Source organism: Calonectris borealis, chromosome 10 (genome assembly GCF_964195595.1).
Source record: "Calonectris borealis chromosome 10, bCalBor7.hap1.2, whole genome shotgun sequence".
Taxonomy (NCBI): domain Eukaryota; kingdom Metazoa; phylum Chordata; class Aves; order Procellariiformes; family Procellariidae; genus Calonectris; species Calonectris borealis.
In genome coordinates, this window is record NC_134321.1 from 20283887 (window position 1) to 20311708 (window position 27822).

General features: G+C 61.9%; 2 protein-coding genes and 3 long non-coding RNA genes across 5 annotated transcripts; all 5 read right to left on the reverse strand.

Annotated features, from left to right (window-relative positions):
- Window positions 1–668: 668 nt before the first annotated feature.
- On the reverse strand, window positions 669–2025 carry LOC142085997 (uncharacterized). The gene is made up of 3 exons (XR_012674934.1): window positions 1320–2025; window positions 1052–1176; window positions 669–737 (listed from the first exon to the last, which is right to left on the reverse strand). It is a non-coding gene; the product is annotated as an uncharacterized LOC142085997 (long non-coding RNA).
- Window positions 2026–10718: 8693 nt separating this feature from the next.
- LOC142086031 (uncharacterized) lies at window positions 10719–13330 on the reverse strand. The gene is given in 8 exon segments (XM_075158490.1): window positions 10719–11653; window positions 11838–11956; window positions 12109–12222; window positions 12438–12575; window positions 12577–12624; window positions 12626–12793; window positions 12875–12999; window positions 13277–13330. Coding segments are annotated over 8 exon segments (1701 nt in total).
- A 24-nt stretch (window positions 13331–13354) lies between these two features.
- Window positions 13355–14073, reverse strand: LOC142085998 (uncharacterized). Its single transcript, XR_012674935.1, has 3 exons — window positions 13891–14073; window positions 13468–13559; window positions 13355–13378 (listed from the first exon to the last, which is right to left on the reverse strand). It is a non-coding gene; the product is annotated as an uncharacterized LOC142085998 (long non-coding RNA).
- Window positions 14074–16455: 2382 nt separating this feature from the next.
- LOC142086032 (uncharacterized) lies at window positions 16456–19751 on the reverse strand. Its single transcript, XM_075158492.1, is given in 9 exon segments — window positions 16456–16538; window positions 17241–18074; window positions 18259–18377; window positions 18530–18643; window positions 18859–18996; window positions 18998–19045; window positions 19047–19214; window positions 19296–19420; window positions 19698–19751. Coding segments are annotated over 9 exon segments (1683 nt in total).
- A 160-nt stretch (window positions 19752–19911) lies between these two features.
- Window positions 19912–21323, reverse strand: LOC142085999 (uncharacterized). Its single transcript, XR_012674936.1, has 3 exons — window positions 20581–21323; window positions 20313–20437; window positions 19912–19980 (listed from the first exon to the last, which is right to left on the reverse strand). It is a non-coding gene; the product is annotated as an uncharacterized LOC142085999 (long non-coding RNA).
- Window positions 21324–27822: the final 6499 nt, after the last annotated feature.

The window sequence follows — 27822 nt, forward strand, 5'->3', positions numbered from 1 at the left end:
AGGTGAGAAGCGCTGGGTCCTTCCCCGGTGGCGGCGAGGAGGGGAGAGGACGTACCTGTACGGAAAAAGGAACTGGGTGACGCATCCACCCTCCGCGGCACAGGGGAGGTGGAAGCTGCGGTCGCAGCCCGTCTGCCGGCAGGTGATGGTGGCCCCGCTCTCGCCACAGACGAAGCAGTGCTGGAAGAAGCACAGCAGCCCCCATCAGCGGCAGCCTCCGGGCCTCCGCAGCCAGCCCCACACCTCCGGGCAGGGCGCAGGATGCGGCCGCTGCTGGGTCCCACCCCGCAGATCCTGGCGGACGAGGCTCCTGTGCTGGAGGCTCTGTGGAGCTGCTGGGAGCAAGACTTTTGTGCCAGAGCTGGTTGGAAGGGCTGGCATTTCTGTCTCGGGGTCTGGGCTAAGCTCCCGCAGACCTCTCCTGGCACAAATCTCCCCGTTCTTGTCAGGTGCTCACCTTCCGCGCTGCCCGCTTGATCGTGCCTTTAACATCCGCAGGCAGAAATCCCATGAGTCCTACGTCCTTGGATCGTAGCTGAAAAAGCTCGTTGGCAAAAAACTGCAGGAGAGAAAAGACGAGGAGCTGATGAGGAACTGGCAGGCACTGCCTGTCGGAAAGCTGGAGGGAGCCCCCGCGGAACTCACCAGGCAAAACTCATGGGCACAGAGCCCTCGCTTCTCCACTTTGCGCCCGCAGGTGTCCGGGTCAGCCTCTGCCCGGCGACACAGCATGCATGCTGGAGGGGAGAGAGCAAACGCCACCGGGCATGAGCGCGTCTGCGGGGCCGGGGGAAGCGTCCCTGAGGGCTTGCCCCAAGGGCCTGCTCTGTCCCTGCCTAGCTGGCTGATGGGCAGGGCTGGAGGCCTTGGGGAGGAAGGGGGCATTGCAGGCAGGGGTGTCCCAGCCTGGGCCCCGCTTGCTGAGGAAAGGAGGGGCCCTGCCCCGGGGCGGGTGGGGAGCTCCTGCCTCCCCCTGCCACCGCGCTCGGCCCCACGCTAACCGCCCCGACAACCCCTCTGCCAGGCTGCGGGAGGGATGCTTTGCTCTCACCCTGCTCCCTCGAGTCGGGGGCCTTCCGCTTCCTTGCGGCCATGGCGCACGTCAGCGGTGAGCGTTTGGAGAGTCCCTGTCCCAGCAGCGCCGGGGTGTCTCCTCCAGGTGCTCCTCTGCTGACTCTGAGGAAGAAGCGGGACGCGGGTGAGGGAGAAGCGGGACGCGGGTGAGCTTGCGGCACAGGGCCAGAGCCCCGAGGCGTGGGGCCCCCCGCCACCCCCGGCAGCCCCGCGCAAGCCCCGTCCCTCCCCTGCCCTCTCCTCACCTCTCCAGGGCGCACTGACGCACGGCCTGAGCCCAGCGGTCCTTTTTGTGGGCTTGGCCCCGCGAGTCACTGTGGTGGCCACTGTGACACGAGGGGATGTCACAGGGACGCCCTCGGCCACCTCGGCCCCCGCCTCACAGGGGTGGGTGTGAAGCGCCGGGGCGGGGCCCGAGCCCTCGGCACCCGCGTCAGCGGGGCGGCTGCTCCTGCAGCACGTGCAGAGTCAAATGCCAGGTCCCCCGGGGCAGCCGTCGAGGGTGGCACCGTTGGCCGAAAGGTGCTGTTCAGGCAGTGCGGCTCCAGGGCTCCAGCCCTGGCCAAGGGAAATCTCTGCTGCTGCCCCGGCACGGGGAGCGCTGCCAGCAGGCCGGGGAAGGCGATCCTTCCTCCCTGCGCCGCACCGGGAAGGCTGCACCTGCAGTCCTGCCTCCGGTTCTGGGCTCCCCGGTACAGGGGAGAGAAGCGACCTTGGAGCCTGGCCTGGGCTCACCCATCCCATCCGCTCAGACGCGGTGGGTGGCCGGGGCACAGCACAGGACCTCAGGACGGCACCTCAAAGTCGCAGGTGGCCCAACGTCTTTCTCCCGCACTCCTTAGCGCTTTGGTGAGGTGCTGCCTCCGGAACAAAAAGCGGCGGGACCGCAAGCTGGGGAGTCACGGCAGAAAGGGCCTTTTCTCATGGCGATAACCTGCCTTTCAGAGTCAGTGCGAGCCTTTCCTCGGTGGGGTCAGAAACCGCAAGTGGCTGTGGGGCAGCTGCGGAGGCGGTGGGTGGGAGGATTGATCTGTTTGAGGGTAGAAAGGCTCTGCAGAGGGATCTGGACATCGGGATCGATGGGCCGAGGGTTGTCAAGCACTGGAACAGGCTGCTTGAGTGACCATCCCTGGAGGTATTTGAAAGACGCGTAGACGTGGCGCTTAGGGACATGGTTTAGTGGTGGACTTGGCAGTGCTAGGTTAACGGTTGGACTCGATGATCTGAAGGGTCTTTTCCAACCTAATTCTGATTCTATGATTCTAATTACCATTCCATTATTGCTTAAGCGCCATTTGATTACCATTTGATTTTCATGCAATCCTCGATGAATTACCATTTGATCATCACTTAATCATGAATAAAACCCACAACGATGACTTCTCTGAATAATTCACCTGCGACACCAGGACAAAAACCAGACGGCGTCTCAGGCGCCACCAGTGTAGGAAAAAAGGAATGTGAAATCCCAGGTCCGAAATGCAATTCAGGACCAAGGGAGAAGCCTGCAACCCCGCGAAGCCCTTCTACAACACTGGCTGGCTGGCACGGCTGGGAGCGACTAGAGGCTTCCCAGGCTGCCTCCTTCAGCTCCGGCTTTTAGAGTGTCCTCAGCCATCCTCTTCTACCAGCCACCTCCCAAGCCAAACTCCGGTGCTCAGGGTTTCCTTCTCACCAGGCTTGCTGGGATGTCGCTCGGCCTTCCGACGCCGGGGCATTACAGAGCTCCGTTAGCTAGATGCCGACAGAGGTGAACGGTGCCAGGGAACGAGCACCTCGGCTCAGAGCCACAGCTCTTTGGCCAGCTCCGTTCGAGCTCCGTTGCTCGGGAGTGCCTCGGAGCTCGCGTGGCAATCCCCCTGAAGGGCACTTAGGTGCTCCAGCCATGCCTAGACCTCCCGTCTTCCCAATCCCGGCAGTCAAGAATAGAAGGACAAAGTGCTGCCACCGGCTTCTCGTTCGGACCCTCTGTACCTCCTTCCCTTCCTCATGGCCTCTTCGTTGGCAGAAAAGCCCACCAGGTCTCCCAGGTTCCCCTGCCTTCCTCAGCGAGGACAGCTGCTCCCTGCTTTGAGGGGTCGACTCTCGTGCTGCAGGAAGGCCTATCAGGAAGGCACTTGATGCACACACCATGAGACCACCTGGAGTCTGCCCGAAGAGCAGAGGGTTGTTCCAACGCGTACAGCCAGCCCACGGGATTTCCTTGGCGCGTTGGTCACCGTTCTTCTTGGGTTCAGCCTTCTAGCCCTCCGCCAGCTTCCACAGAGCTGTTGAGCAGTCACTCTGCAACCCAGCCTTTTCTCCTGCCTGCGCTAGGAAGGTGCTTGCTGCTCTCCAAGAGGAGGGAAATCCTTTCGGATGACTGACGTTTCCCAGGCCCCTTGTTACCCTCCCATAGAGCGGGAGGTGATTTTTTTGCTCCGCAGGGCATATGACGGGACTCCAGCCCTCAGTAACAGGTACTGCTCTGCCTCTCTGGGACTCTGTGGAGTACAGTCCTTACCAGGTGGTTGCAATCGCTATTCAAAAGGATTCTTGGCTCCTACTGCAAGAAGGAAGCCTTCAGCTGGTGCAGCACAACCGTGTTGGGGACCGTGTTGGGGAACGGGGAATGCCCTTTGGCTCCTGGAGAAACACAATCCACGGAAATCTTCATGTCACAAACACAGACGTGACACTGAACGGCACTTTTAAAGAAAAGCAGCTTTGCCACTTTGCCACAACGCTCACCAGCCGAGGCACCGAGGGTAGGAAATTGGTTATAGCCTCGTCCAGGACGAAACAGAGTTGAAGCGTGTCAAAAGTCGCTGGGGGCGGGGCGCGTGATTTTGGGGGGCGATCCGCGAGGGCCATGCCGGGTGGGCGGGCGCAGCCCACATTGCCAGGAGACGGGCGGCGACGCTGACTGGGCCGTGCCGGGCCAGGCTGCCCTCCCCGGGGCAGGGGCAGAGACCCCCGGTGCCGGGGGTGGCTGCGAACTTCCCCTGGGGAAACTGAGCAGGCTGCGGGGCCAGCGAGGCCCGAAGCACAGGGCCGTGGCGCTGGGCAGCCGGCCAAGGCCAGCCCGCAAGGAGGGAGGTGTGGGGAAGGTGCTGCCAACCCCCGGGGAGAAGACGACCCTCTGGGCCCAGCCCCTAACGCTGGCCCTCGCGAGAGGGAGAGAAGGAGGAGGAGGAAGCCGACAAATGAGCGTGGAATCTCCCAGTGCAGAGATTAACGGCCGCCTTTATTGTGCCGGTGGAGGGGGATCAGGGCCAGCCCTCGGGGACGGCGCACGGCTGGTCCCGCGGCGGCGTCTGGGCCGGCTGTAGGGAGTTTGGGCCCGACGTTGCAAGCGGGAGCGGTCTCGCACCCGCTCGGGCCCAGGGGCGATGGAGCGGCTGCCGCTCTGGAGCGCTGGGGAGCCGCAGGAGGACCCCGACGGCAGCTGGCTGGCGGCGCTGGGGCTGCTGGTCTCGGGTGCTGGGGAGCCGTGGGACGGCCCCAGCGGCGCCTGGCTGGGGGTGCTGCTCTCAGCACTTGGTGCGGGCGCGCAGCTGCTCTTTCGGCGTCTTCTGGGCCGGCCGTTGGGACTTGGGGCCCGACGTTTCCGCTGGGAGCGGTCTTGCACCCGCTCGGGCCCAGGGCAGATGGAGCGGCTGCCGCTCTCGAGTGCTGGGGAGCCGCAGGAGGACCCCGATGGCAGCTGGCTGGCGGTGCTGGGGCTGCTGGTCTCTGGTAGCAGCGAGCTGTGGGACGGCCCCAGCGCCGCCTGGCTGGGGGTGCTGCTCTCAGCACTTGGTGCGGGCGCGCAGCTGCTCTTACGGCGTCTTCTGGGCCGGCCGTTGGGACTTGGGGCCCGACGTTTCCGCTGGGAGCGGTCTCGCGTGCGGTCGGGCCCAGGAGGGCTGGAGCGGCTGCTGCCCTCAAGCACTGGGGAGCCGCGGGTCGGCCCTGACGCCGCATTGCCAGGGCTGCTGGTCTCCGGTGCCAGGGAGCCATGGGATGGCCCCAAAACCGCATTAGTGGTCTCCAGTGCCAGGGAGTCGTGGGATGGCCCCGATGGTGCCTGGCTGGCGGTGCTGGGGCTGCTGGTGTCGGGTGCCGGGGAGCCGTGGGAAGGCCCCGATCCTGAGTGGCTGGCGGTGCTGGGGCCGGCGAGCTCCGAGCTGGCACTGGAGGCTGTAAGGGGAAGCAGGAAGGTCAAGGGCACGGCCCCCCAGGCCCGGGGCAGGATAGGCCAGAGCGGTGCCCCCAGCCCCCCTGGAGCAGAGAGGCTCTGCCAAGCCCACCCTGGGCACCCGCTGGCAGGCCTTGCCTGGCCCCTGGCCCCAGCCCAGGGGCACCCGGGTGCTTTGCCTCTTACCGGTGCCCAGGCCAGCACAGCTGTCACACTCCCAGCTGGCCGTGCTGTTCCTCAAGTGGGAGCAGCCTCTGTGGGTGCCCTCGGCAGCGCAGGAGCAGCACAGGAGCAGTCGCCAGGGCCTGGGGAAGCAAAGGGGTTCGTGGCTCTGAGGACAACGTGACCGCAGCACGGGATCGTCCGGCAGAGCTCTGCTTCTCAGCCCTTCCGCTTCGAGCCCTGGGCGGGACACAGGTCCCGGGCAGAGCCCCGGGCTGCAGCTTTGGCAGCTTACCCCTCTTCCTCTGCCTGCTCCCTGCCTCCTGGGCAAAGGCACTCCCTGGCATCGCAGCGGCTGTGCCTCTCACTTAGTGCCGCATACGCCTGGCTGTTCTCCCACGATGGCAGTCTGATGGAGAAAGGAAAACTGGTGAGCCCCTGCTGCCCCGGCATAAGGCAGGTGCAGGGCGTCCCTGCTCTTCCCCCTGCCCTGGTTCCAACTCCTCCGTGAAGCTGAAGCCCAGACGCACGGGACAGCGGAGGGCCAGGACTGCTGGGGCAGGCCCTGGCAGGGCACAGCGCTTGCACCCTCCTGTCTTGGGAGCCGGGCAGAAGGACACCAACCTGACGGGGATTCGGATCCCCACGGTTAACATGTCCAAGACAAATGCATCCCTATCTCTACAGAGGGGGCACTGGAAGCAGGAAATGCCGGCGCGCACAGCCTGTTCCTGCAGGAGAAACGTAAGGAGCGTGAGTGAGGCCCTGGTGCTGCTGAGCGCCCACCGTGCCCCGGGGGCGAGGGAACGGCTCCTACCTGGATGCAGCCCCTGTGGAACCAGGCGTGTTTGCACGCTGGGCACACCATGGTGCCGTAGGACTTTCTGTCCCCCACAAGGTCCAGGCAGATGAGGCAGGCGGTGTTCTCCTCCGGAGCCGCCTGCACTGCCTGCTCTGGGCGGTGCTCGCAGCAGAAGGACCTGGGGGAAGAGGAAAGGGATGGGCGAGGTGAGAAGCGCTGGGTCCTTCCCCGGTGGCGGCGAGGAGGGGAGAGGACGTACCTGTACGGAAAAAGGAACTGGGTGACGCATCCACCCTCCGCGGCACAGGGGAGGTGGAAGCTGCGGTCGCAGCCCGTCTGCCGGCAGGTGATGGTGGCCCCGCTCTCGCCACAGACGAAGCAGTGCTGGAAGAAGCACAGCAGCCCCCATCAGCGGCAGCCTCCGGGCCTCCGCAGCCAGCCCCACACCTCCGGGCAGGGCGCAGGATGCGGCCGCTGCTGGGTCCCACCCCGCAGATCCTGGCGGACGAGGCTCCTGTGCTGGAGGCTCTGTGGAGCTGCTGGGAGCAAGACTTTTGTGCCAGAGCTGGTTGGAAGGGCTGGCATTTCTTTCTCGGGGTCTGGGCTAAGCTCCCGCAGACCTCTCCTGGCACAAATCTCCCCGTTCTTGTCAGGTGCTCACCTTCCGCGCTGCCCGCTTGATCGTGCCTTTAACATCCGCAGGCAGAAATCCCATGAGTCCTACGTCCTTGGATCGTAGCTGAAAAAGCTCGTTGGCAAAAAACTGCGGAAGAGAAAAGACGAGGAGCTGATGAGGAGAGTGTGGCAGGCACTGCCTGTCGGAAAGCTGGAGGGAGCCCCCGCGGAACTCACCAGGCAAAACTCATGGGCACAGAGCCCTCGCTTCTCCACTTTGCGCCCGCAGGTGTCCGGGTCAGCCTCTGCCCGGCGACACAGCATGCATGCTGGAGGGGAGAGAGCAAACGCCACCGGGCATGAGCGCGTCTGCGGGGCCGGGGGAAGCGTCCCTGAGGGCTTGCCCCAAAGGCCTGCTCTGTCCCTGCCTAGCTGGCTGATGGGCAGGGCTGGAGGCCTTGGGGAGGAAGGGGGCATTGCAGGCAGGGGTGTCCCAGCAGGTGCCCACTGCCCAGCCTGGGCCCCGCTTGCTGAGGAAAGGAGGGCCCTGCCCCGGGGCGGATGGGGAGCTCCTGCCTCCCCCTGTCACCGCGCTCGGCCCCACGCTGACCGCCCCGACAACCCCTCTGCCAGGCTGCGGGAGGGATGCTTTGCTCTCACCCTGCTCCCTCGAGTCGGGGGCCTTCCGCTTCCTTGCGGCCATGGCGCACGTCAGCGGTGAGCGTTTGGAGAGTCCCTGTCCCAGCAGCGCCGGGGTGTCTCCTCCAGGTGCTCCTCTGCTGACTCTGAGGAAGAAGCGGGACGCGGGTGAGGGAGAAGCGGGACGCGGGTGAGCTTGCGGCACAGGGCCAGAGCCCCGAGGCGTGGGGCCCCCCGCCACCCCCGGCAGCCCCGCGCAAGCCCCGTCCCTCCCCTGCCCTCTCCTCACCTCTCCAGGGCGCACTGACGCACGGCCTGAGCCCAGCGGTCCTTTTTGTGGGCTTGGCCCCACGGGTCACGGTGGCCACTGTGACACGAGGGGATGTCACAGGGACGCCCTCGGCCACCTCGGCCCCCGCCTCACAGGGGTGGGTGTGAAGCGCCGGGGCGGGGCCCGAGCCCTCGGCACCCGCGTCAGCGGGGCGGCTGCTCCTGCAGCACGTGCAGAGTCAAATGCCAGGTCCCCCGGGGCAGCCGTCGAGGGTGGCACCGTTGGCCGAAAGGTGCTGTTCAGGCAGTGCGGCTCCAGGGCTCCAGCCCTGGCCAAGGGAAATCTCTGCTGCTGCCCCGGCACGGGGAGCGCTGCCAGCAGGCCGGGGAAGGCGATCCTTCCTCCCTGCGCCGCACCGGGAAGGCTGCACCTGCAGTCCTGCCTCCGGTTCTGGGCTCCCCGGTACAGGGGAGAGAAGCGACCTTGGAGCCTGGCCTGGGCTCACCCATCCCATCCGCTCAGACGCGGTGGGTGGCCGGGGCACAGCACAGGACCTCAGGACGGCACCTCAAAGTCGCAGGTGGCCCAACGTCTTTCTCCCGCACTCCTTAGCGCTTTGGTGAGGTGCTGCCTCCGGAACAAAAAGCGGCGGGACCGCAAGCTGGGGAGTCACGGCAGAAAGGGCCTTTTCTCATGGCGATAACCTGCCTTTCAGAGTCAGTGCGAGCCTTTCCTCGGTGGGGTCGGAAACCGCAAGTGGCTGTGGGGCAGCTGCGGAGGCGGTGGGTGGGAGGGTTGATCTGTTTGAGGGTAGAAAGGCTCTACAGAGGGATCTGGACATCGGGATCGATGGGCCGAGGGTTGTCAAGCACTGGAACAGGCTGCTTGAGTCACCATCCCTGGAGGTATTTGAAAGACGCGTAGACGTGGCGCTTAGGGACATGGTTTAGTGGTGGACTTGGCAGTGCTAGGTTAACGGTTGGACTCGATGATCTGAAGGGTCTTTTCCAACCTAATTCTGATTCTATGATTCTAATTACCATTCCATTATTGCTTAAGCGCCATTTGATTACCATTTGATTTTCATGCAACCCTCGATGAATTACCATTTGATCATCGCTTAATCATGAATAAAACCCACAACGATGACTTCTCTGAATAATTCACCTGCGACACCAGGACAAAAACCAGACGGCGTCTCAGGCGCCACCAGTGTAGGAAAAAAGGAATGTGAAATCCCAGGTCCGAAATGCAATTCAGGACCAAGGGAGAAGCCTGCAACCCCGCGAAGCCCTTCTACAACACTGGCTGGCTGGCACAGCTGGGAGCGACTAGAGGCTTCCCAGGCTGCCTCCTTCAGCTCCGGCTTTTAGAGTGTCCTCAGCCATCCTCTTCTACCAGCCACCTCCCAAGCCAAACTCCGGTGCTCAGGGTTTCCTTCTCACCAGGCTTGCTGGGATGTCGCTCGGCCTTCCGACGCCGGGGCATTACAGAGCTCCGTTAGCTAGATGCCGACAGAGGTGAACGGTGCCAGGGAACGAGCACCTCGGCTCAGAGCCACAGCTCTTTGGCCAGCTCCGTTCGAGCTCCGTGGCTCGGGAGTGCCTCGGAGCTCGCATGGCAATCCCCCTGAAGGGCACTTAGGTGCTCCGGCCATGCCTAGACCTCCCGTCTTCCCAATCCCGGCAGTCAAGAATAGAAGGACAAAGTGCTGCCACCGGCTTCTCGTTCGGACCCTCTGTACCTCCTTCCCTTCCTCATGGCCTCTTCGTTGGCAGAAAAGCCCACCAGGTCTCCCAGGTTCCCCTGCCTTCCTCAGCGAGGACAGCTGCTCCCTGCTTTGAGGGGTCGACTCTCGTGCTGCAGGAAGGCCTATCAGGAAGGCACTTGATGCACACACCATGAGACCACCTGGAGTCTGCCCGAAGAGCAGAGGGTTGTTCCAACGCGTACAGCCAGCCCACGGGATTTCCTTGGCGCTTTGGTCACCGTTCTTCTTGGGTTCGGCCTTCTAGCCCTCCGCCAGCTTCCACAGAGCTGTTGAGCAGTCACTCTGCAACCCAGCCTTTTCTCCTGCCTGCGCTAGGAAGGTGCTCGCTGCTCTCCAAGAGGAGGGAAATCCTTTCGGATGACTGACGTTTCCCAGGCCCCTTGTTACCCTCCCGTAGAGTGGGAGGTGATTTTTTTGCTCCGCAGGGCATGTGACGGGACTCCAGCCCTCAGTAACAGGTACTGCTCTGCCTCTCTGGGACTCTGTGGAGTACAGTCCTTACCAGGTGGTTGCAATCGCTATTCAAAAGGATTCTTGGCTCCTACTGCAAGAAGGAAGCCTTCAGCTGGTGCAGCACAACCGTGTTGGGGACCGTGTTGGGGAACGGGGAATGCCCTTTGGCTCCTGGAGAAACACAATCCACGGAAATCTTCATGTCACAAACACAGACGTGACACTGAACGGCACTTTTAAAGAAAAGCAGCTTTGCCACTTTGCCACAACGCTCACCAGCCGAGGCACCGAGGGTAGGAAATTGGTTATAGCCGCGTGCAGGACGAAACAGAGTTGAAGCGTGTCAAAAGTCGCTGGGGGCGGGGCGCGTGATTTTGGGGGGCGATCCGCGAGGGCCATGCCGGGTGGGCGGGCGCAGCCCACATTGCCAGGAGACGGGCGGCGACGCTGACTGGGCCGTGCCGGGCCAGGCTGCCCTCCCCGGGGCAGGGGCAGAGACCCCCGGTGCCGGGGGTGGCTGCGAACTTCCCCTGGGGAAACTGAGCAGGCTGCGGGGCCAGCGAGGCCCGAAGCACAGGGCCGTGGCGCTGGGCAGCCGGCCAAGGCCAGCCCGCAAGGAGGGAGGTGTGGGGAAGGTGCTGCCAACCCCCGGGGAGAAGACGACCCTCTGGGCCCAGCCCCTAACGCTGGCCCTCGCGAGAGGGAGAGGAGGAGGAGGAGGAAGCCGACAAATGAGCGTGGAATCTCCCAGTGCAGAGATTAACGGCCGCCTTTATTGTGCCGGTGGAGGGGGATCAGGGCCAGCCCTCGGGGACGGCGCACGGCTGGTCCCGCGGCGGCGTCCGGGCCGGCTGTAGGGAGTTTGGGCCCGACGTTGCAAGCGGGAGCGGTCTCGCACCCGCTCGGGCCCAGGGGCGATGGAGCGGCTGCCGCTCTGGAGCGCTGGGGAGCCGCAGGAGGACCCCGACGGCAGCTGGCTGGCGGCGCTGGGGCTGCTGGTCTCGGGTGCTGGGGAGCCGTGGGACGGCCCCAGCGGCGCCTGGCTGGGGGTGCTGCTCTCAGCACTTGGTGCGGGCGCGCAGCTGCTCTTTCGGCGTCTTCTGGGCCGGCCGTTGGGACTTGGGGCCCGACGTTTCCGCTGGGAGCGGTCTTGCACCCGCTCGGGCCCAGGGCAGATGGAGCGGCTGCCGCTCTCGAGTGCTGGGGAGCCGCAGGAGGACCCCGATGGCAGCTGGCTGGCGGTGCTGGGGCTGCTGGTCTCTGGTAGCAGCGAGCTGTGGGACGGCCCCAGCGGCGCCTGGCTGGGGGTGCTGCTCTCAGCACTTGGTGCGGGCGCGCAGCTGCTCTTACGGCGTCTTCTGGGCCGGCCGTTGGGACTTGGGGCCCGACGTTTCCGCTGGGAGCGGTCTCGCGTGCGGTCGGGCCCAGGAGGGCTGGAGCGGCTGCTGCCCTCAAGCACTGGGGAGCCGCGGGTCGGCCCTGACGCCGCATTGCCAGGGCTGCTGGTCTCCGGTGCCAGGGAGCCATGGGATGGCCCCAAAACCGCATTAGTGGTCTCCAGTGCCAGGGAGTCGTGGGATGGCCCCGATGGTGCCTGGCTGGCGGTGCTGGGGCTGCTGGTGTCGGGTGCCGGGGAGCCGTGGGAAGGCCCCGATCCTGAGTGGCTGGCGGTGCTGGGGCCGGCGAGCTCCGAGCTGGCACTGGAGGCTGTAAGGGGAAGCAGGAAGGTCAAGGGCACGGCCCCCCAGGCCCGGGGCAGGATAGGCCAGAGCGGTGCCCCCAGCCCCCCTGGAGCAGAGAGGCTCTGCCAAGCCCACCCTGGGCACCTGCTGGCAGGCCTTGCCTGGCCCCTGGCCCCAGCCCAGGGGCACCCGGGTGCTTTGCCTCTTACCGGTGCCCAGGCCAGCACAGCTGTCACACTCCCAGCTGGCCGTGCTGTTCCTCAAGTGGGAGCAGCCTCTGTGGGTGCCCTCGGCAGCGCAGGAGCAGCACAGGAGCAGTCGCCAGGGCCTGGGGAAGCAAAGGGGTTCGTGGCTCTGAGGACAACGTGACCGCAGCACAGGATCGTCCGGCAGAGCTCTGCTTCTCAGCCCTTCCGCTTCGAGCCCTGGGCGGGACACAGGTCCCGGGCAGAGCCCCGGGCTGCAGCTTTGGCAACTTACCCCTCTTCCTCTGCCTGCTCCCTGCCTCCTGGGCAAAGGCACTCCCTGGCATCGCAGCGGCTGTGCCTCTCACTTAGTGCCGCATACGCCTGGCTGTTCTCCCACGATGGCAGTCTGATGGAGAAAGGAAAACTGGTGAGCCCCTGCTGCCCCGGCATAAGGCAGGTGCAGGGCGTCCCTGCTCTTCCCCCTGCCCTGGTTCCAACTCCTCCGTGAAGCTGAAGCCCAGACGCACGGGACAGCGGAGGGCCAGGACTGCTGGGGCAGGCCCTGGCAGGGCACAGCGCTTGCACCCTCCTGTCTTGGGAGCCGGGCAGAAGGACACCAACCTGACGGGGATTCGGATCCCCACGGTTAACATGTCCAAGACAAATGCATCCCTATCTCTACAGAGGGGGCACTGGAAGCAGGAAATGCCGGCGCGCACAGCCTGTTCCTGCAGGAGAAACGTAAGGAGCGTGAGTGAGGCCCTGGTGCTGCTGAGCGCCCACCGTGCCCCGGGGGCGAGGGAACGGCTCCTACCTGGATGCAGCCCCTGTGGAACCAGGCGTGTTTGCACGCTGGGCACACCATGGTGCCATAGGACTTTCTGTCCCCCACAAGGTCCAGGCAGATGAGGCAGGCGGTGTTCTCCTCCGGAGCCGCCTGCACTGCCTGCTCTGGGCGGTGCTCGCAGCAGAAGGACCTGGGGGAAGAGGAAAGGGATGGGCGAGGTGAGAAGCGCTGGGTCCTTCCCCGGTGGCGGCGAGGAGGGGAGAGGACGTACCTGTACGGAAAAAGGAACTGGGTGACGCATCCACCCTCCGCGGCACAGGGGAGGTGGAAGCTGCGGTCGCAGCCCGTCTGCCGGCAGGTGATGGTGGCCCCGCTCTCGCCACAGACGAAGCAGTGCTGGAAGAAGCACAGCAGCCCCCATCAGCGGCAGCCTCCGGGCCTCCGCAGCCAGCCCCACACCTCCGGGCAGGGCGCAGGATGCGGCCGCTGCTGGGTCCCACCCCGCAGATCCTGGCGGACGAGGCTCCTGTGCTGGAGGCTCTGTGGAGCTGCTGGGAGCAAGACTTTTGTGCCAGAGCTGGTTGGAAGGGCTGGCATTTCTTTCTCGGGGTCTGGGCTAAGCTCCCGCAGACCTCTCCTGGCACAAATCTCCCCGTTCTTGTCAGGTGCTCACCTTCCGCGCTGCCCGCTTGATCGTGCCTTTAACATCCGCAGGCAGAAATCCCATGAGTCCTACGTCCTTGGATCGTAGCTGAAAAAGCTCGTTGGCAAAAAACTGCGGAAGAGAAAAGACGAGGAGCTGATGAGGAGAGTGTGGCAGGCACTGCCTGTCGGAAAGCTGGAGGGAGCCCCCGCGGAACTCACCAGGCAGAACACATGGGCACAGAGCCCGTGCTTCTCCACTTTGCGCCCGCAGGTGTCCGGGTCAGCCTCTGCCCGGCGACACAGCATGCATGCTGGAGGGGAGAGAGCAAACGCCACCGGGCATGAGCGCGTCTGCGGGGCCGGGGGAAGCGTCCCTGAGGGCTTGCCCCAAGGGCCTGCTCTATCCCTGCCTAGCTGGCTGATGGGCAGGGCTGGAGGCCTTGGGGAGGAAGGGGGCATTGCAGGCAGGGGTGTCCCAGCAGGTGCCCACTGCCCAGCCTGGGCCCCGCTTGCTGAGGAAAGGAGGGCCCTGCCCCGGGGCGGGTGGGGAGCTCCTGCCTCCCCCTGCCACCGCGCTCGGCCCCACGCTGACCGCCCCGACAACCCCTCTGCCAGGCTGCGGGAGGGATGCTTTGCTCTCACCCTGCTCCCTCGAGTCGGGGGCCTTCCGCTTCCTTGCGGCCATGGCGCACGTCAGCGGTGAGCGTTTGGAGAGTCCCTGTCCCAGCAGCGCCGGGGTGTCTCCTCCAGGTGCTCCTCTGCTGACTCTGAGGGAGAAGCGGGACGCGGGTGAGGGAGAAGCGGGACGCGGGTGAGCTTGCGGCACAGGGCCAGAGCCCCGAGGCGTGTGGCCCCCCGCCACCCTCGGCAGCCCCGCGCAAGCCCCGTCCTTCCCCTGCCCTCTCCTCACCTCTCCAGGGCGCACTGACGCACGGCCTGAGCCCAACGGTCCTTTTTGTGGGCTTGGCCCCGCGAGTCACTGTGGTGGCCACTGTGACACAAGGGGATGTCACAGGGACGCCCTCGGCCACCTCGGCCCCCGCCTCACAGGGGTGGGTGTGAAGCGCCGGGGCGGGGCCCGAGCCCTCGGCACCCGCGTCAGCGGGGCGGCTGCTCCTGCAGCACGTGCAGAGTCAAATGCCAGGTCCCCCGGGGCAGCCGTCGAGGGTGGCACCGTTGGCCGAAAGGTGCTGTTCAGGCAGTGCGGCTCCAGGGCTCCAGCCCTGGCCAAGGGAAATCTCTGCTGCTGCCCCGGCACGGGGAGCGCTGCCAGCAGGCCGGGGAAGGCGATCCTTCCTCCCTGCGCCGCACCGGGAAGGCTGCACCTGCAGTCCTGCCTCCGGTTCTGGGCTCCCCGGTACAGGGGAGAGAAGCGACCTTGGAGCCTGGCCTGGGCTCACCCATCCCATCCGCTCAGACGCGGTGGGTGGCCGGGGCACAGCACAGGACCTCAGGACGGCACCTCAAAGTCGCAGGTGGCCCAACGTCTTTCTCCCGCACTCCTTAGCGCTTTGGTGAGGTGCTGCCTCCGGAACAAAAAGCGGCGGGACCGCAAGCTGGGGAGTCACGGCAGAAAGGGCCTTTTCTCATGGCGATAACCTGCCTTTCAGAGTCAGTGCGAGCCTTTCCTCGGTGGGGTCAGAAACCGCAAGTGGCTGTGGGGCAGCTGCGGAGGCGGTGGGTGGGAGGATTGATCTGTTTGAGGGTAGAAAGGCTCTGCAGAGGGATCTGGACATCGGGATCGATGGGCCGAGGGTTGTCAAGCACTGGAACAGGCTGCTTGAGTCACCATCCCTGGAGGTATTTGAAAGACGCGTAGACGTGGCGCTTAGGGACATGGTTTAGTGGTGGACTTGGCAGTGCTAGGTTAACGGTTGGACTCGATGATCTGAAGGGTCTTTTCCAACCTAATTCTGATTCTATGATTCTAATTACCATTCCATTATTGCTTAAGCGCCATTTGATTACCATTTGATTTTCATGCAATCCTCGATGAATTACCATTTGATCATCACTTAATCATGAATAAAACCCACAACGATGACTTCTGTGAATAATTCACCTGCGACACCAGGACAAAAACCAGACGGCGTCTCAGGCGCCACCAGTGTAGGAAAAAAGGAATGTGAAATCCCAGGTCCGAAATGCAATTCAGGACCAAGGGAGAAGCCTGCAACCCCGCGAAGCCCTTCTACAACACTGGCTGGCTGGCACGGCTGGGAGCGACTAGAGGCTTCCCAGGCTGCCTCCTTCAGCTCCGGCTTTTAGAGTGTCCTCAGCCATCCTCTTCTACCAGCCACCTCCCAAGCCAAACTCCGGTGCTCAGGGTTTCCTTCTCACCAGGCTTGCTGGGATGTCGCTCGGCCTTCCGACGCCGGGGCATTACAGAGCTCCGTTAGCTAGATGCCGACAGAGGTGAACGGTGCCAGGGAACGAGCACCTCGGCTCAGAGCCACAGCTCTTTGGCCAGCTCCGTGCGAGCTCCGTTGCTCGGGAGTGCCTCGGAGCTCGCATGGCAATCCCCCTGAAGGGCACTTAGGTGCTCCGGCCATGCCTAGACCTCCCGTCTTCCCAATCCCGGCAGTCAAGAATAGAAGGACAAAGTGCTGCCACCGGCTTCTCGTTCGGACCCTCTGTACCTCCTTCCCTTCCTCATGGCCTCTTCGTTGGCAGAAAAGCCCACCAGGTCTCCCAGGTTCCCCTGCCTTCCTCAGCGAGGACAGCTGCTCCCTGCTTTGAGGGGTCGACTCTCGTGCTGCAGGAAGGCCTATCAGGAAGGCACTTGATGCACACACCATGAGACCACCTGGAGTCTGCCCGAAGAGCAGAGGGTTGTTCCAACGCGTACAGCCAGCCCACGGGATTTCCTTGGCGCGTTGGTCACCGTTCTTCTTGGGTTCAGCCTTCTAGCCCTCCGCCAGCTTCCACAGAGCTGTTGAGCAGTCACTCTGCAACCCAGCCTTTTCTCCTGCCTGCGCTAGGAAGGTGCTTGCTGCTCTCCAAGAGGAGGGAAATCCTTTCGGATGACTGACGTTTCCCAGGCCCCTTGTTACCCTCCCATAGAGCGGGAGGTGATTTTTTTGCTCCGCAGGGCATGTGACGGGACTCCAGCCCTCAGTGACAGGTACTGCTCTGCCTCTCTGGGACTCTGTGGAGTACAGTCCTTACCAGGTGGTTGCAATCGCTATTCAAAAGGATTCTTGGCTCCTACTGCAAGAAGGAAGCCTTCAGCTGGTGCAGCACAACCGTGTTGGGGACCGTGTTGGGGAACGGGGAATGCCCTTTGGCTCCTGGAGAAACACAATCCACGGAAATCTTCATGTCACAAACACAGACGTGACACTGAACGGCACTTTTAAAGAAAAGCAGCTTTGCCACTTTGCCACAACGCTCACCAGCCGAGGCACCGAGGGTAGGAAATTGGTTATAGCCTCGTCCAGGACGAAACAGAGTTGAAGCGTGTCAAAAGTCGCTGGGGGCGGGGCGCGTGATTTTGGGGGGCGATCCGCGAGGGCCATGCCGGGTGGGCGGGCGCAGCCCACATTGCCAGGAGACGGGCGGCGACGCTGACTGGGCCGTGCCGGGCCAGGCTGCCCTCCCCGGGGCAGGGGCAGAGACCCCCGGTGCCGGGGGTGGCTGCGAACTTGCCCTGGGGAAACTGAGCAGGCTGCGGGGCCAGCGAGGCCCGAAGCACAGGGCCGTGGCGCTGGGCAGCTGGCCAAGGCCAGCCTGCAAGGAGGGAGGTGTGGGGAAGGTGCTGCCAACCCCCGGGGAGAAGACGACCCTCTGGGCCCAGCCCCTAACGCTGGCCCTCGCGAGAGGGAGAGGAGGAGGAGGAGGAAGCCGACAAATGAGCGTGGAATCTCCCAGTGCAGAGATTAACGGCCGCCTTTATTGTGCCGGTGGAGGGGGATCAGGGCCAGCCCTCGGGGACGGCGCACGGCTGGTCCCGCGGCGGCGTCCGGGCCGGCTGTAGGGAGTTTGGGCCCGACGTTGCAAGCGGGAGCGGTCTCGCACCCGCTCGGGCCCAGGGGCGATGGAGCGGCTGCCGCTCTGGAGCGCTGGGGAGCCGCAGGAGGACCCCGACGGCAGCTGGCTGGCGGCGCTGGGGCTGCTGGTCTCGGGTGCTGGGGAGCCGTGGGACGGCCCCAGCGCCGCCTGGCTGGGGGTGCTGCTCTCAGCACTTGGTGCGGGCGCGCAGCTGCTCTTTCGGCGTCTTCTGGGCCGGCCGTTGGGACTTGGGGCCCGACGTTTCCGCTGGGAGCGGTCTTGCACCCGCTCGGGCCCAGGGCAGATGGAGCGGCTGCCGCTCTCGAGTGCTGGGGAGCCGCAGGAGGACCCCGATGGCAGCTGGCTGGCGGTGCTGGGGCTGCTGGTCTCTGGTAGCAGCGAGCTGTGGGACGGCCCCAGCGGCGCCTGGCTGGGGGTGCTGCTCTCAGCACTTGGTGCGGGCGCGCAGCTGCTCTTACGGCGTCTTCTGGGCCGGCCGTTGGGACTTGGGGCCCGACGTTTCCGCTGGGAGCGGTCTCGCGTGCGGTCGGGCCCAGGAGGGCTGGAGCGGCTGCTGCCCTCAAGCACTGGGGAGCCGCGGGTCGGCCCTGACGCCGCATTGCCAGGGCTGCTGGTCTCCGGTGCCAGGGAGCCATGGGATGGCCCCAAAACCGCATTAGTGGTCTCCAGTGCCAGGGAGTCGTGGGATGGCCCCGATGGTGCCTGGCTGGCGGTGCTGGGGCTGCTGGTGTCGGGTGCCGGGGAGCCGTGGGAAGGCCCCGATCCTGAGTGGCTGGCGGTGCTGGGGCCGGCGAGCTCCGAGCTGGCACTGGAGGCTGTAAGGGGAAGCAGGAAGGTCAAGGGCACGGCCCCCCAGGCCCGGGGCAGGATAGGCCAGAGCGGTGCCCCCAGCCCCCCTGGAGCAGAGAGGCTCTGCCAAGCCCACCCTGGGCACCCGCTGGCAGGCCTTGCCTGGCCCCTGGCCCCAGCCCAGGGGCACCCGGGTGCTTTGCCTCTTACCGGTGCCCAGGCCAGCACAGCTGTCACACTCCCAGCTGGCCGTGCTGTTCCTCAAGTGGGAGCAGCCTCTGTGGGTGCCCTCGGCAGCGCAGGAGCAGCACAGGAGCAGTCGCCAGGGCCTGGGGAAGCAAAGGGGTTCGTGGCTCTGAGGACAACGTGACCGCAGCACGGGATCGTCCGGCAGAGCTCTGCTTCTCAGCCCTTCCGCTTCGAGCCCTGGGTGGGACACAGGTCCCGGGCAGAGCCCCGGGCTGCAGCTTTGGCAGCTTACCCCTCTTCCTCTGCCTGCTCCCTGCCTCCTGGGCAAAGGCACTCCCTGGCATCGCAGCGGCTGTGCCTCTCACTTAGTGCCGCATACGCCTGGCTGTTCTCCCACGATGGCAGTCTGATGGAGAAAGGAAAACTGGTGAGCCCCTGCTGCCCCGGCATAAGGCAGGTGCAGGGCGTCCCTGCTCTTCCCCCTGCCCTGGTTCCAACTCCTCCGTGAAGCTGAAGCCCAGACGCACGGGACAGCAGAGGGCCAGGACTGCTGGGGCAGGCCCTGGCAGGGCACAGCGCTTGCACCCTCCTGTCTTGGGAGCCGGGCAGAAGGACACCAACCTGACGGGGATTCGGATCCCCACGGTTAACATGTCCAAGACAAATGCATCCCTATCTCTACAGAGGGGGCACTGGAAGCAGGAAATGCCGGCGCGCACAGCCTGTTCCTGCAGGAGAAACGTAAGGAGCGTGAGTGAGGCCCTGGTGCTGCTGAGCGCCCACCGTGCCCCGGGGGCGAGGGAACGGCTCCTACCTGGATGCAGCCCCTGTGGAACCAGGCGTGTTTGCACGCTGGGCACACCATGGTGCCGTAGGACTTTCTGTCCCCCACAAGGTCCAGGCAGATGAGGCAGGCGGTGTTCTCCTCCGGAGCCGCCTGCACTGCCTGCTCTGGGCGGTGCTCGCAGCAGAAGGACCTGGGGGAAGAGGAAAGGGATGGGCGAGGTGAGAAGCGCTGGGTCCTTCCCCGGTGGCGGCAAGGAGGGGAGAGGACGTACCTGTACGGAAAAAGGAACTGGGTGACGCATCCACCCTCCGCGGCACAGGGGAGGTGGAAGCTGCGGTCGCAGCCCGTCTGCCGGCAGGTGATTGTGGCCCCGCTCTCGCCACAGACGAAGCAGTGCTGGAAGAAGCACAGCAGCCCCCATCAGCGGCAGCCTCCGGGCCTCCGCAGCCAGCCCCACACCTCCGGGCAGGGCGCAGGATGCGGCCGCTGCTGGGTCCCACCCCGCAGATCCTGGCGGACGAGGCTCCTGTGCTGGAGGCTCTGTGGAGCTGCTGGGAGCAAGACTTTTGTGCCAGAGCTGGTTGGAAGGGCTGGCATTTCTTTCTCGGGGTCTGGGCTAAGCTCCCGCAGACCTCTCCTGGCACAAATCTCCCCGTTCTTGTCAGGTGCTCACCTTCCGCGCTGCCCGCTTGATCGTGCCTTTAACATCCGCAGGCAGAAATCCCATGAGTCCTACGTCCTTGGATCGTAGCTGAAAAAGCTCGTTGGCAAAAAACTGCAGGAGAGAAAAGACGAGGAGCTGATGAGGAGAGTGTGGCAGGCACTGCCTGTCGGAAAGCTGGAGGGAGCCCCCGCGGAACTCACCAGGCAGAACTCATGGGCACAGAGCCCTCGCTTCTCCACTTTGCGCCCGCAGGTGTCCGGGTCAGCCTCTGCCCGGCGACACAGCATGCATGCTGGAGGGGAGAGAGCAAACGCCACCGGGCATGAGCGCGTCTGCGGGGCCGGGGGAAGCGTCCCTGAGGGCTTGCCCCAAGGGCCTGCTCTGTCCCTGCCTAGCTGGCTGATGGGCAGGGCTGGAGGCCTTGGGGAGGAAGGGGGCATTGCAGGCAGGGGTGTCCCAGCAGGTGCCCACTGCCCAGCCTGGGCCCCGCTTGCTGAGGAAAGGAGGGGCCCTGCCCCGGGGCGGGTGGGGAGCTCCTGCCTCCCCCTGCCACCGCGCTCGGCCCCACGCTGACCGCCCCGACAACCCCTCTGCCAGGCTGCGGGAGGGATGCTTTGCTCTCACCCTGCTCCCTCGAGTCGGGGGCCTTCCGCTTCCTTGCGGCCATGGCGCACGTCAGCGGTGAGCGTTTGGAGAGTCCCTGTCCCAGCAGCGCCGGGGTGTCTCCTCCAGGTGCTCCTCTGCTGACTCTGAGGAAGAAGCGGGACGCGGGTGAGGGAGAAGCGGGACGCGGGTGAGCTTGCGGCACAGGGCCCGAGCCCCGAGGCGTGGGGCCCCCCGCCACCCCCGGCAGCCCCGCGCAAGCCCCGTCCCTCCCCTGCCCTCTCCTCACCTCTCCAGGGCGCACTGACGCACGGCCTGAGCCCAGCGGTCCTTTTTGTGGGCTTGGCCCCGCGAGTCACTGTGGTGGCCACTGTGACACGAGGGGATGTCACAGGGACGCCCTCGGCCACCTCGGCCCCCGCCTCACAGGGGTGGGTGTGAAGCGCCGGGGCGGGGCCCGAGCCCTCGGCACCCGCGTCAGCGGGGCGGCTGCTCCTGCAGCACGTGCAGAGTCAAATGCCAGGTCCCCCGGGGCAGCCGTCGAGGGTGGCACCGTTGGCCGAAAGGTGCTGTTCAGGCAGTGCGGCTCCAGGGCTCCAGCCCTGGCCAAGGGAAATCTCTGCTGCTGCCCCGGCACGGGGAGCGCTGCCAGCAGGCCGGGGAAGGCGATCCTTCCTCCCTGCGCCGCACCGGGAAGGCTGCACCTGCAGTCCTGCCTCCGGTTCTGGGCTCCCCGGTACAGGGGAGAGAAGCGACCTTGGAGCCTGGCCTGGGCTCACCCATCCCATCCGCTCAGACGCGGTGGGTGGCCGGGGCACAGCACAGGACCTCAGGACGGCACCTCAAAGTCGCAGGTGGCCCAACGTCTTTCTCCCGCACTCCTTAGCGCTTTGGTGAGGTGCTGCCTCCGGAACAAAAAGCGGCGGGACCGCAAGCTGGGGAGTCACGGCAGAAAGGGCCTTTTCTCATGGCGATAACCTGCCTTTCAGAGTCAGTGCGAGCCTTTCCTCGGTGGGGTCGGAAACCGCAAGTGGCTGTGGGGCAGCTGCAGAGGCGGTGGGTGGGAGGGTTGATCTGTTTGAGGGTAGAAAGGCTCTACAGAGGGATCTGGACATCGGGATCGATGGGCCGAGGGTTGTCAAGCACTGGAACAGGCTGCTTGAGTCACCATCCCTGGAGGTATTTGAAAGACGCGTAGACGTGGCGCTTAGGGACATGGTTTAGTGGTGGACTTGGCAGTGCTAGGTTAACGGTTGGACTCGATGATCTGAAGGGTCTTTTCCAACCTAATTCTGATTCTATGATTCTAATTACCATTCCATTATTGCTTAAGCGCCATTTGATTACCATTTGATTTTCATGCAATCCTCGATGAATTACCATTTGATCATCGCTTAATCATGAATAAAACCCACAACGATGACTTCTCTGAATAATTCAGCCTGCAACCCCGCGAAGCCCTTCTACAACACTGGCTGGCTGGCACGGCTGGGAGCGACTAGAGGCTTCCCAGGCTGCCTCCTTCAGCTCCGGCTTTTAGAGTGTCCTCAGCCATCCTCTTCTACCAGCCACCTCCCAAGCCAAACTCCGGTGCTCAGGGTTTCCTTCTCACCAGGCTTGCTGGGATGTCGCTCGGCCTTCCGACGCCGGGGCATTACAGAGCTCCGTTAGCTAGATGCTGTCCTGGTTCCGGCTGGGACAGGGTTAACTTTCTTCCCAGTAGCTTGGGGGATGTGCTGTGTTTTGGGTTCGGTGTGAAAGGAGCGTTGATGGCCCATTGATGCTTTGGCTGTTGCTGAGCGGTGCTTGCACTGGGAGGGGGGAGCATAGCTGGGGTGATGGACCCAGCTGGCCAATGGGGTATTCTATGCCATGTGACATCATGCTCAGTATAAAAACCAGGTGTGGGGGGGGGCTTGCCCCCGGTTCGTGACACGCGGTCGGCGGTCGGTGAGCGGTTGCGTTGTGCATTGCCGGTTTTGTGTATTCTGTTATTGTTGTTGTTCTCATTGTTATTATTACTGTTCTACTTAGTTTTATTTCAATTATTAAACTGTTTTTATCTCAACCTGGGAGCTTTCCTACTTGTGCCCTCCCGATTCTCTCCCCCATCCCACCGGGGGGCTGTGATCGAGCGGCTGGGTGGAGTTTATTTTTGCTGGCTGGGGTTAAACCACGATAGTCCTTTTTGGCGCCCAACGTGGGGCACGAAGGGTTGAGATAACGACAGATTATTTAGAGCATATTAAGGAATTTATATCTGGTAACATATTAATTTGTTCTGCACCATGCTCTTGTTTTTACTGTACCTGTTAAAAATTGGAGTTGGGTTTTGTAGTCTGTTGTGCTCTGCCGTGATTAATGATGTTTTGCCTGGGAGATTTGTTACTAAAACGCTGGCATTGGGGGTTATTTGGTATTTGGGATTCGTAATGAAGCCATTTCTGCATTTCGGGTACCACCTCATGGAGACCATTAGCAATTATACCTTTTCCTCCGAGAGATTTTTTATGGAGGAAACAGAGAATGGCACCCTCGCTACCTTTCTCTATGATGTCATCTCCTTTGTTAAAATAACTTGCCACTACCTTGAACATCCCTGGGTAGTTAAGATACATCTCTTGGTACTCCTTGGGAATATTGTTGCGGTTTTATCCAAGGTTAGTAAGCAATTTAAGAATGTCATCCAGAGATCTGCCCCAAGGCTGGATAGTTATGAGTGGCAGGGCGAGTGGGATAGCATGGGCAAATGCCTAGGGCGATGGGCACCCCCAGTGTTCTGGAACTTTACCCCTGAACAAGTGCAGAACCCTGAAAAATTAGTAGAATATTTGGAAGAAGTATGCTGTCACCCTGGCCATTCTAGGGAGACACAAATCACTACAATGTGCTGGGGCCTGGCCCACGCCTACCGAGCCCTGTTTAACACCACTCAGAACCCCCAAGGGGAAGGAAACGTCTCTGCAGCTGATGACAAAGCAACAGGCCCTGTGGCTACCCCACCCCCCACGGCAAGCACAGCGGCTCCCTCACCCCCCACGGTCTGCACGGCAGCTACTCCGCCCCCTGCGACAGGGAACCAACCCATGCCGGTATCAGTCGCCCCTATACAAAAGAGAAAATGCACAAGAAAATCAGCTCGTCTAGTAAGGGATGAAGATGAACCAGGGCCATCACGAGAACAGGAGGAGGAGGAGGCAGAACCCGTAAATGAGATGGTGACCACGCGATCCCTATCTCTGGGTGAGCTGCGAGATATGCGAAAAGACTTCAGCCGTCGTCCAGGGGAGCACATTGTCACCTGGCTGCTCCGATGCTGGGATAACGGGGCCAGTAGCCTGGAATTAGAGGGTAGGGAAGCCAAGCAGCTGGGATCCCTTTCTAGGGAAGGAGGCATTGACAAAGCAATTGGACAAGGGGCACAAGTCCTCAGCCTCTGGAGGCGACTCCTGTCAGGTGTGAAGGAAAGGTATCCCTTCAAGGAAGATGTTAGATGCCACCCAGGCAAGTGGACCACCATGGAGAGAGGTATCCAGTACCTGAGAGAATTAGCCGTGCTGGAAGTGATTTATGATGACCTGAACAACGAGCAGTTATCCAAAGACCCAGATGAAGTCAAATACACCCGACCCATGTGGCGGAAGTTTGTACGGAGGGCACCAGCGTTACATGCAAACTCATTGGCAATAATGACCTGGAGAGACGGAGAGGAACAAACAGTGGATGAACTGGCTGGCCAACTCCGGCAATATGAAGAAAGTCTCTCTTCCTCCCTACGAGCCTGTGTCTCTGCTGTGGAGAAACTGTCTCAGGAGGTCCAGCAACTCAAAGAGGATATGTCCTGCTCCCCACCTGCACGGGCCAGTGTCTCAGCCATTAGGAGCAAGCGTCCCTCTGCTCAAGAGAGGAGACATCGTGGGTACACACCCCGGGGCACCCTGTGGTTTTACCTGCGTGACCACGGAGAGGACATGAGGAAGTGGGATGGAAAACCTACCTCAGCCCTACAGGCACGGGTACATGAGTTGCAAGGAAAAACAACCACAAAAGGGGGTTCTTCCAGGAAAACTGCTGCTCCAGTCTCCAGTGAGTAGCTCCCCAGACAGAGTAGAAGGGCTGATTCCACTTCCGACCTTAACAAAGGGACTTCTGACTCATACTTACAAGAAGTAGATAGCGAATATGATGACCAGGACTAGAGGGGCCCTGCCTCCGGCCAGGTGGAGGAAAGGGACAACCGGGTTTACTGGACTGTGTGGATTCGATGGCCTGGCACATCAGACCCACAGGAGTGTAAGGCTCTCGTAGACACCGGTGCGCAGTGTACCCTGATGCCATCAAGCTATAAAGGAGCAGAACCCCTTTGTATTTCTGGAGTGACAGGGGGATCCCAAGAGTTAACTGTGTTGGAGGCCGAAGTGAGCCTGACCGGGAATGAGTGGCAGAAGCACCCCATTGTGACTGGCCCAGAGGCTCCGTGCATCCTCGGCATAGACTACCTCAGGAGAGGGTATTTTAAGGACCCAAAAGGGTACCGGTGGGCTTTTGGTATAGCTGCCCTGGAGACGGAGGAAATTAAACAGCTGTCCACCTTGCCCGGTCTCTCGGAGGATCCTTCTGTTGTGGGGTTGTTAAAGGTCCAAGAACAACAGGTACCAATCGCTACCACAACAGTGCACCGGCGGCAATACCGCACCAACCGAGACTCCCTGATCCCCATCCATGAGCTGATTCGTCGACTGGAGAGCCAAGGAGTGATCAGCAAGACTCGCTCACCCTTCAACAGTCCCATATGGCCAGTGCGAAAGTCCAATGGAGAGTGGAGACTAACAGTAGACTACCGTGGCCTGAACGAAGTCACGCCACCACTGAGTGCTGCCGTGCCGGACATGCTGGAACTTCAATACAAACTGGAGTCAAAGGCAGCCAAGTGGTACGCCACCATTGATATCGCTAATGCATTCTTCTCCATCCCTTTGGCGGCAGAGTGCAGGCCACAGTTTGCTTTCACTTGGAGGGGCGTCCAGTACACCTGGAACCGACTGCCCCAGGGGTGGAAACACAGCCCTACCATTTGCCATGGACTGATCCACACCGCACTGGAACAGGGTGAGGCTCCAGAACACCTGCAATACATTGATGACATCATCGTGTGGGGCAACACAGCAGAGGAAGTTTTTGAGAAAGGGGAGAGAATAGTCCAAATCCTTCTGAAGGCCGGCTTTGCCATAAAATGAAGTAAGGTCAAGGGACCTGCACAGGAGATCCAGTTTTTAGGAATAAAATGGCAAGATGGACGTCGTCAGATCCCAACGGATGTGATCAATAAAATAACAGCCATGTCTCCACCAACTAACAAAAAGGAAACGCAAGCTTTCTTAGGCGTTGTGGGTTTTTGGAGAATGCATATTCCAAATTACAGTCAGATCGTAAGCCCTCTCTATCACGTGACCAGGAAGAAGAACGACTTCAAATGAGGCCCTGAGCAACGACAAGCATTTGAACAAATTAAACAGGAGATAGTTCAGGCAGTAGCCCTTGGGCCAGTCCGGGCAGGACAAGACGTGAAGAATGTGCTCTACACCGCAGCCGGGGAGAATGGTCCTCCCTGGAGCCTCTGGCAGAAAGCACCAGGGGAGACTCGAGGTCAACCCTTAGGGTTCTGGAGTCGGGGATACAGAGGGTCCGAGGCCCGCTACACTCCAACTGAGAAGGAGATATTGGCAGCATATGAAGGGGTTCGAGCTGCTTTGGAAGTGGTTGGTACTGAAGCACAGCTCCTCCTGGCACCCCGACTGCCGGTGCTGGGCTGGACGTTCAAAGGGAGGGTCCCCTCTACACATCATGCAACCAATGCTACGTGGAGTAAGTTGGTCGCGCTGATCACATAACGGGCCCGAATAGGAAACCCCAGTCGCCCAGGAATCTTGGAGGTGATCACGAACTGGCCAGAAGGCAAAGATTTTGGAATATCCCCAGAGGAGGAAGTGACACGTGCTGAAGAGGCCCCACCATATAACAAACTACCAGAAAACGAGAAGCAATATGCCCTGTTCACTGATGGGTCCTGTCGCCTTGTGGGAAAACATCGGAGATGGAAAGCTGCTGTATGGAGTCCTATACGCCAAGTTGCAGAAACTGCTGAAGGAGAAGGTGAATCGAGTCAGTTTGCAGAGGTGAAAGCCATCCAGCTGGCCTTGGACATTGCCAAAGGAGAAAAATGGCCGGTACTTTATCTCTATACTGACTCATGGATGGTGGCAAATGCCCTGTGGGGGTGGTTGCAGCAGTGGAAGCGGAACAGCTGGCAGCGCAGAGGTAAACCCATCTGGGCTGCCGCGTTGTGGCAAGATATTGCTGCCCGGGTAGAGAACCTGACTGTAAAAGTACATCATGTAGATGCTCACGAACCCAAGAGTCGGGCCAGTGAAGAGCAACAAAACAACCAGCAGGTGGATCAGGCTGCCAAGATCGAAATACCTCAGGTAGATCTGGCCTGGCAACATAAAGGTGAATTATTTATAGCTCGGTGGGCCCATGACACTTCAGGCCACCAAGGGAGAGATGCAACATATAGATGGGCTCGTGATCGAGGGGTGGACTTGACCATGGACACTATTGCACAGGTTATCCACGAATGTGAAACATGCGCTGCAATCAAGCAAGCCAAGCGAGTAAAGCCTCTTTGGTATGGAGGACGATGGTTGAAGTATAAATATGGGGGGGCTTGGCAGATTGATTATATCATGCTCCCACAAACCTGACAGGGCAAGCGCTGTGTGCTCACCATGGTAGAAGTAACCACAGGATGGCTGGAAACATACCCTGTGCCCCATGCCACCGCCCGGAACACCATCCTGGGCCTTGAAAAGCAAGTCCTATGGCGACATGGCACCCCAGAAAGAATTGAGTCAGACAACGGGACTCACTTCCGAAACGCCCTCATAGACACCTGGGCCAAAGAGCACGGCATTGAGTGGGTCTATCACATCCCCTACCATGCACCAGCCTCCAGGAAAATTGAACGATACAATGGACTGCTAAAGACAACACTGAGGGCAATGGGTGGTGGGACATTCAAGCATTGGGACACACATTTAGCAAAGGCCACCTGGTTAGTCAACACTAGGGGAGCTGTCACTTGAGCGGGCCCTGCCCAATCCAAACCCTTACGTGCTGTAGAGGGGGTTAAAGTCCCTGTCGTGCATATGAGAAATATGCTGGGGAAGACAGTCTGGGTTGCTCCTGCCTCTGGCAAGGGAAAACCCATCCGTGGGATTGCTTTTGCTCAGGGACCTGGGTGCACTTGGTGGGTGATGAGAAAGGATGGGGAAGTCCGGTGTGTACCTCAAGGGGATTAAATTTTGGGTGAAAATAGCCAATGAACTGAACTGTACGATGTTAGTTATTACATAGTACTGTATGTCATCACTTCTATGGTTACCATATGCCATATTAACAGTATTACAGTAAGAATCACCCAGATTAATGTAGGATGAACTCCAATGAAACTGTGCAAGGTGCAACGATG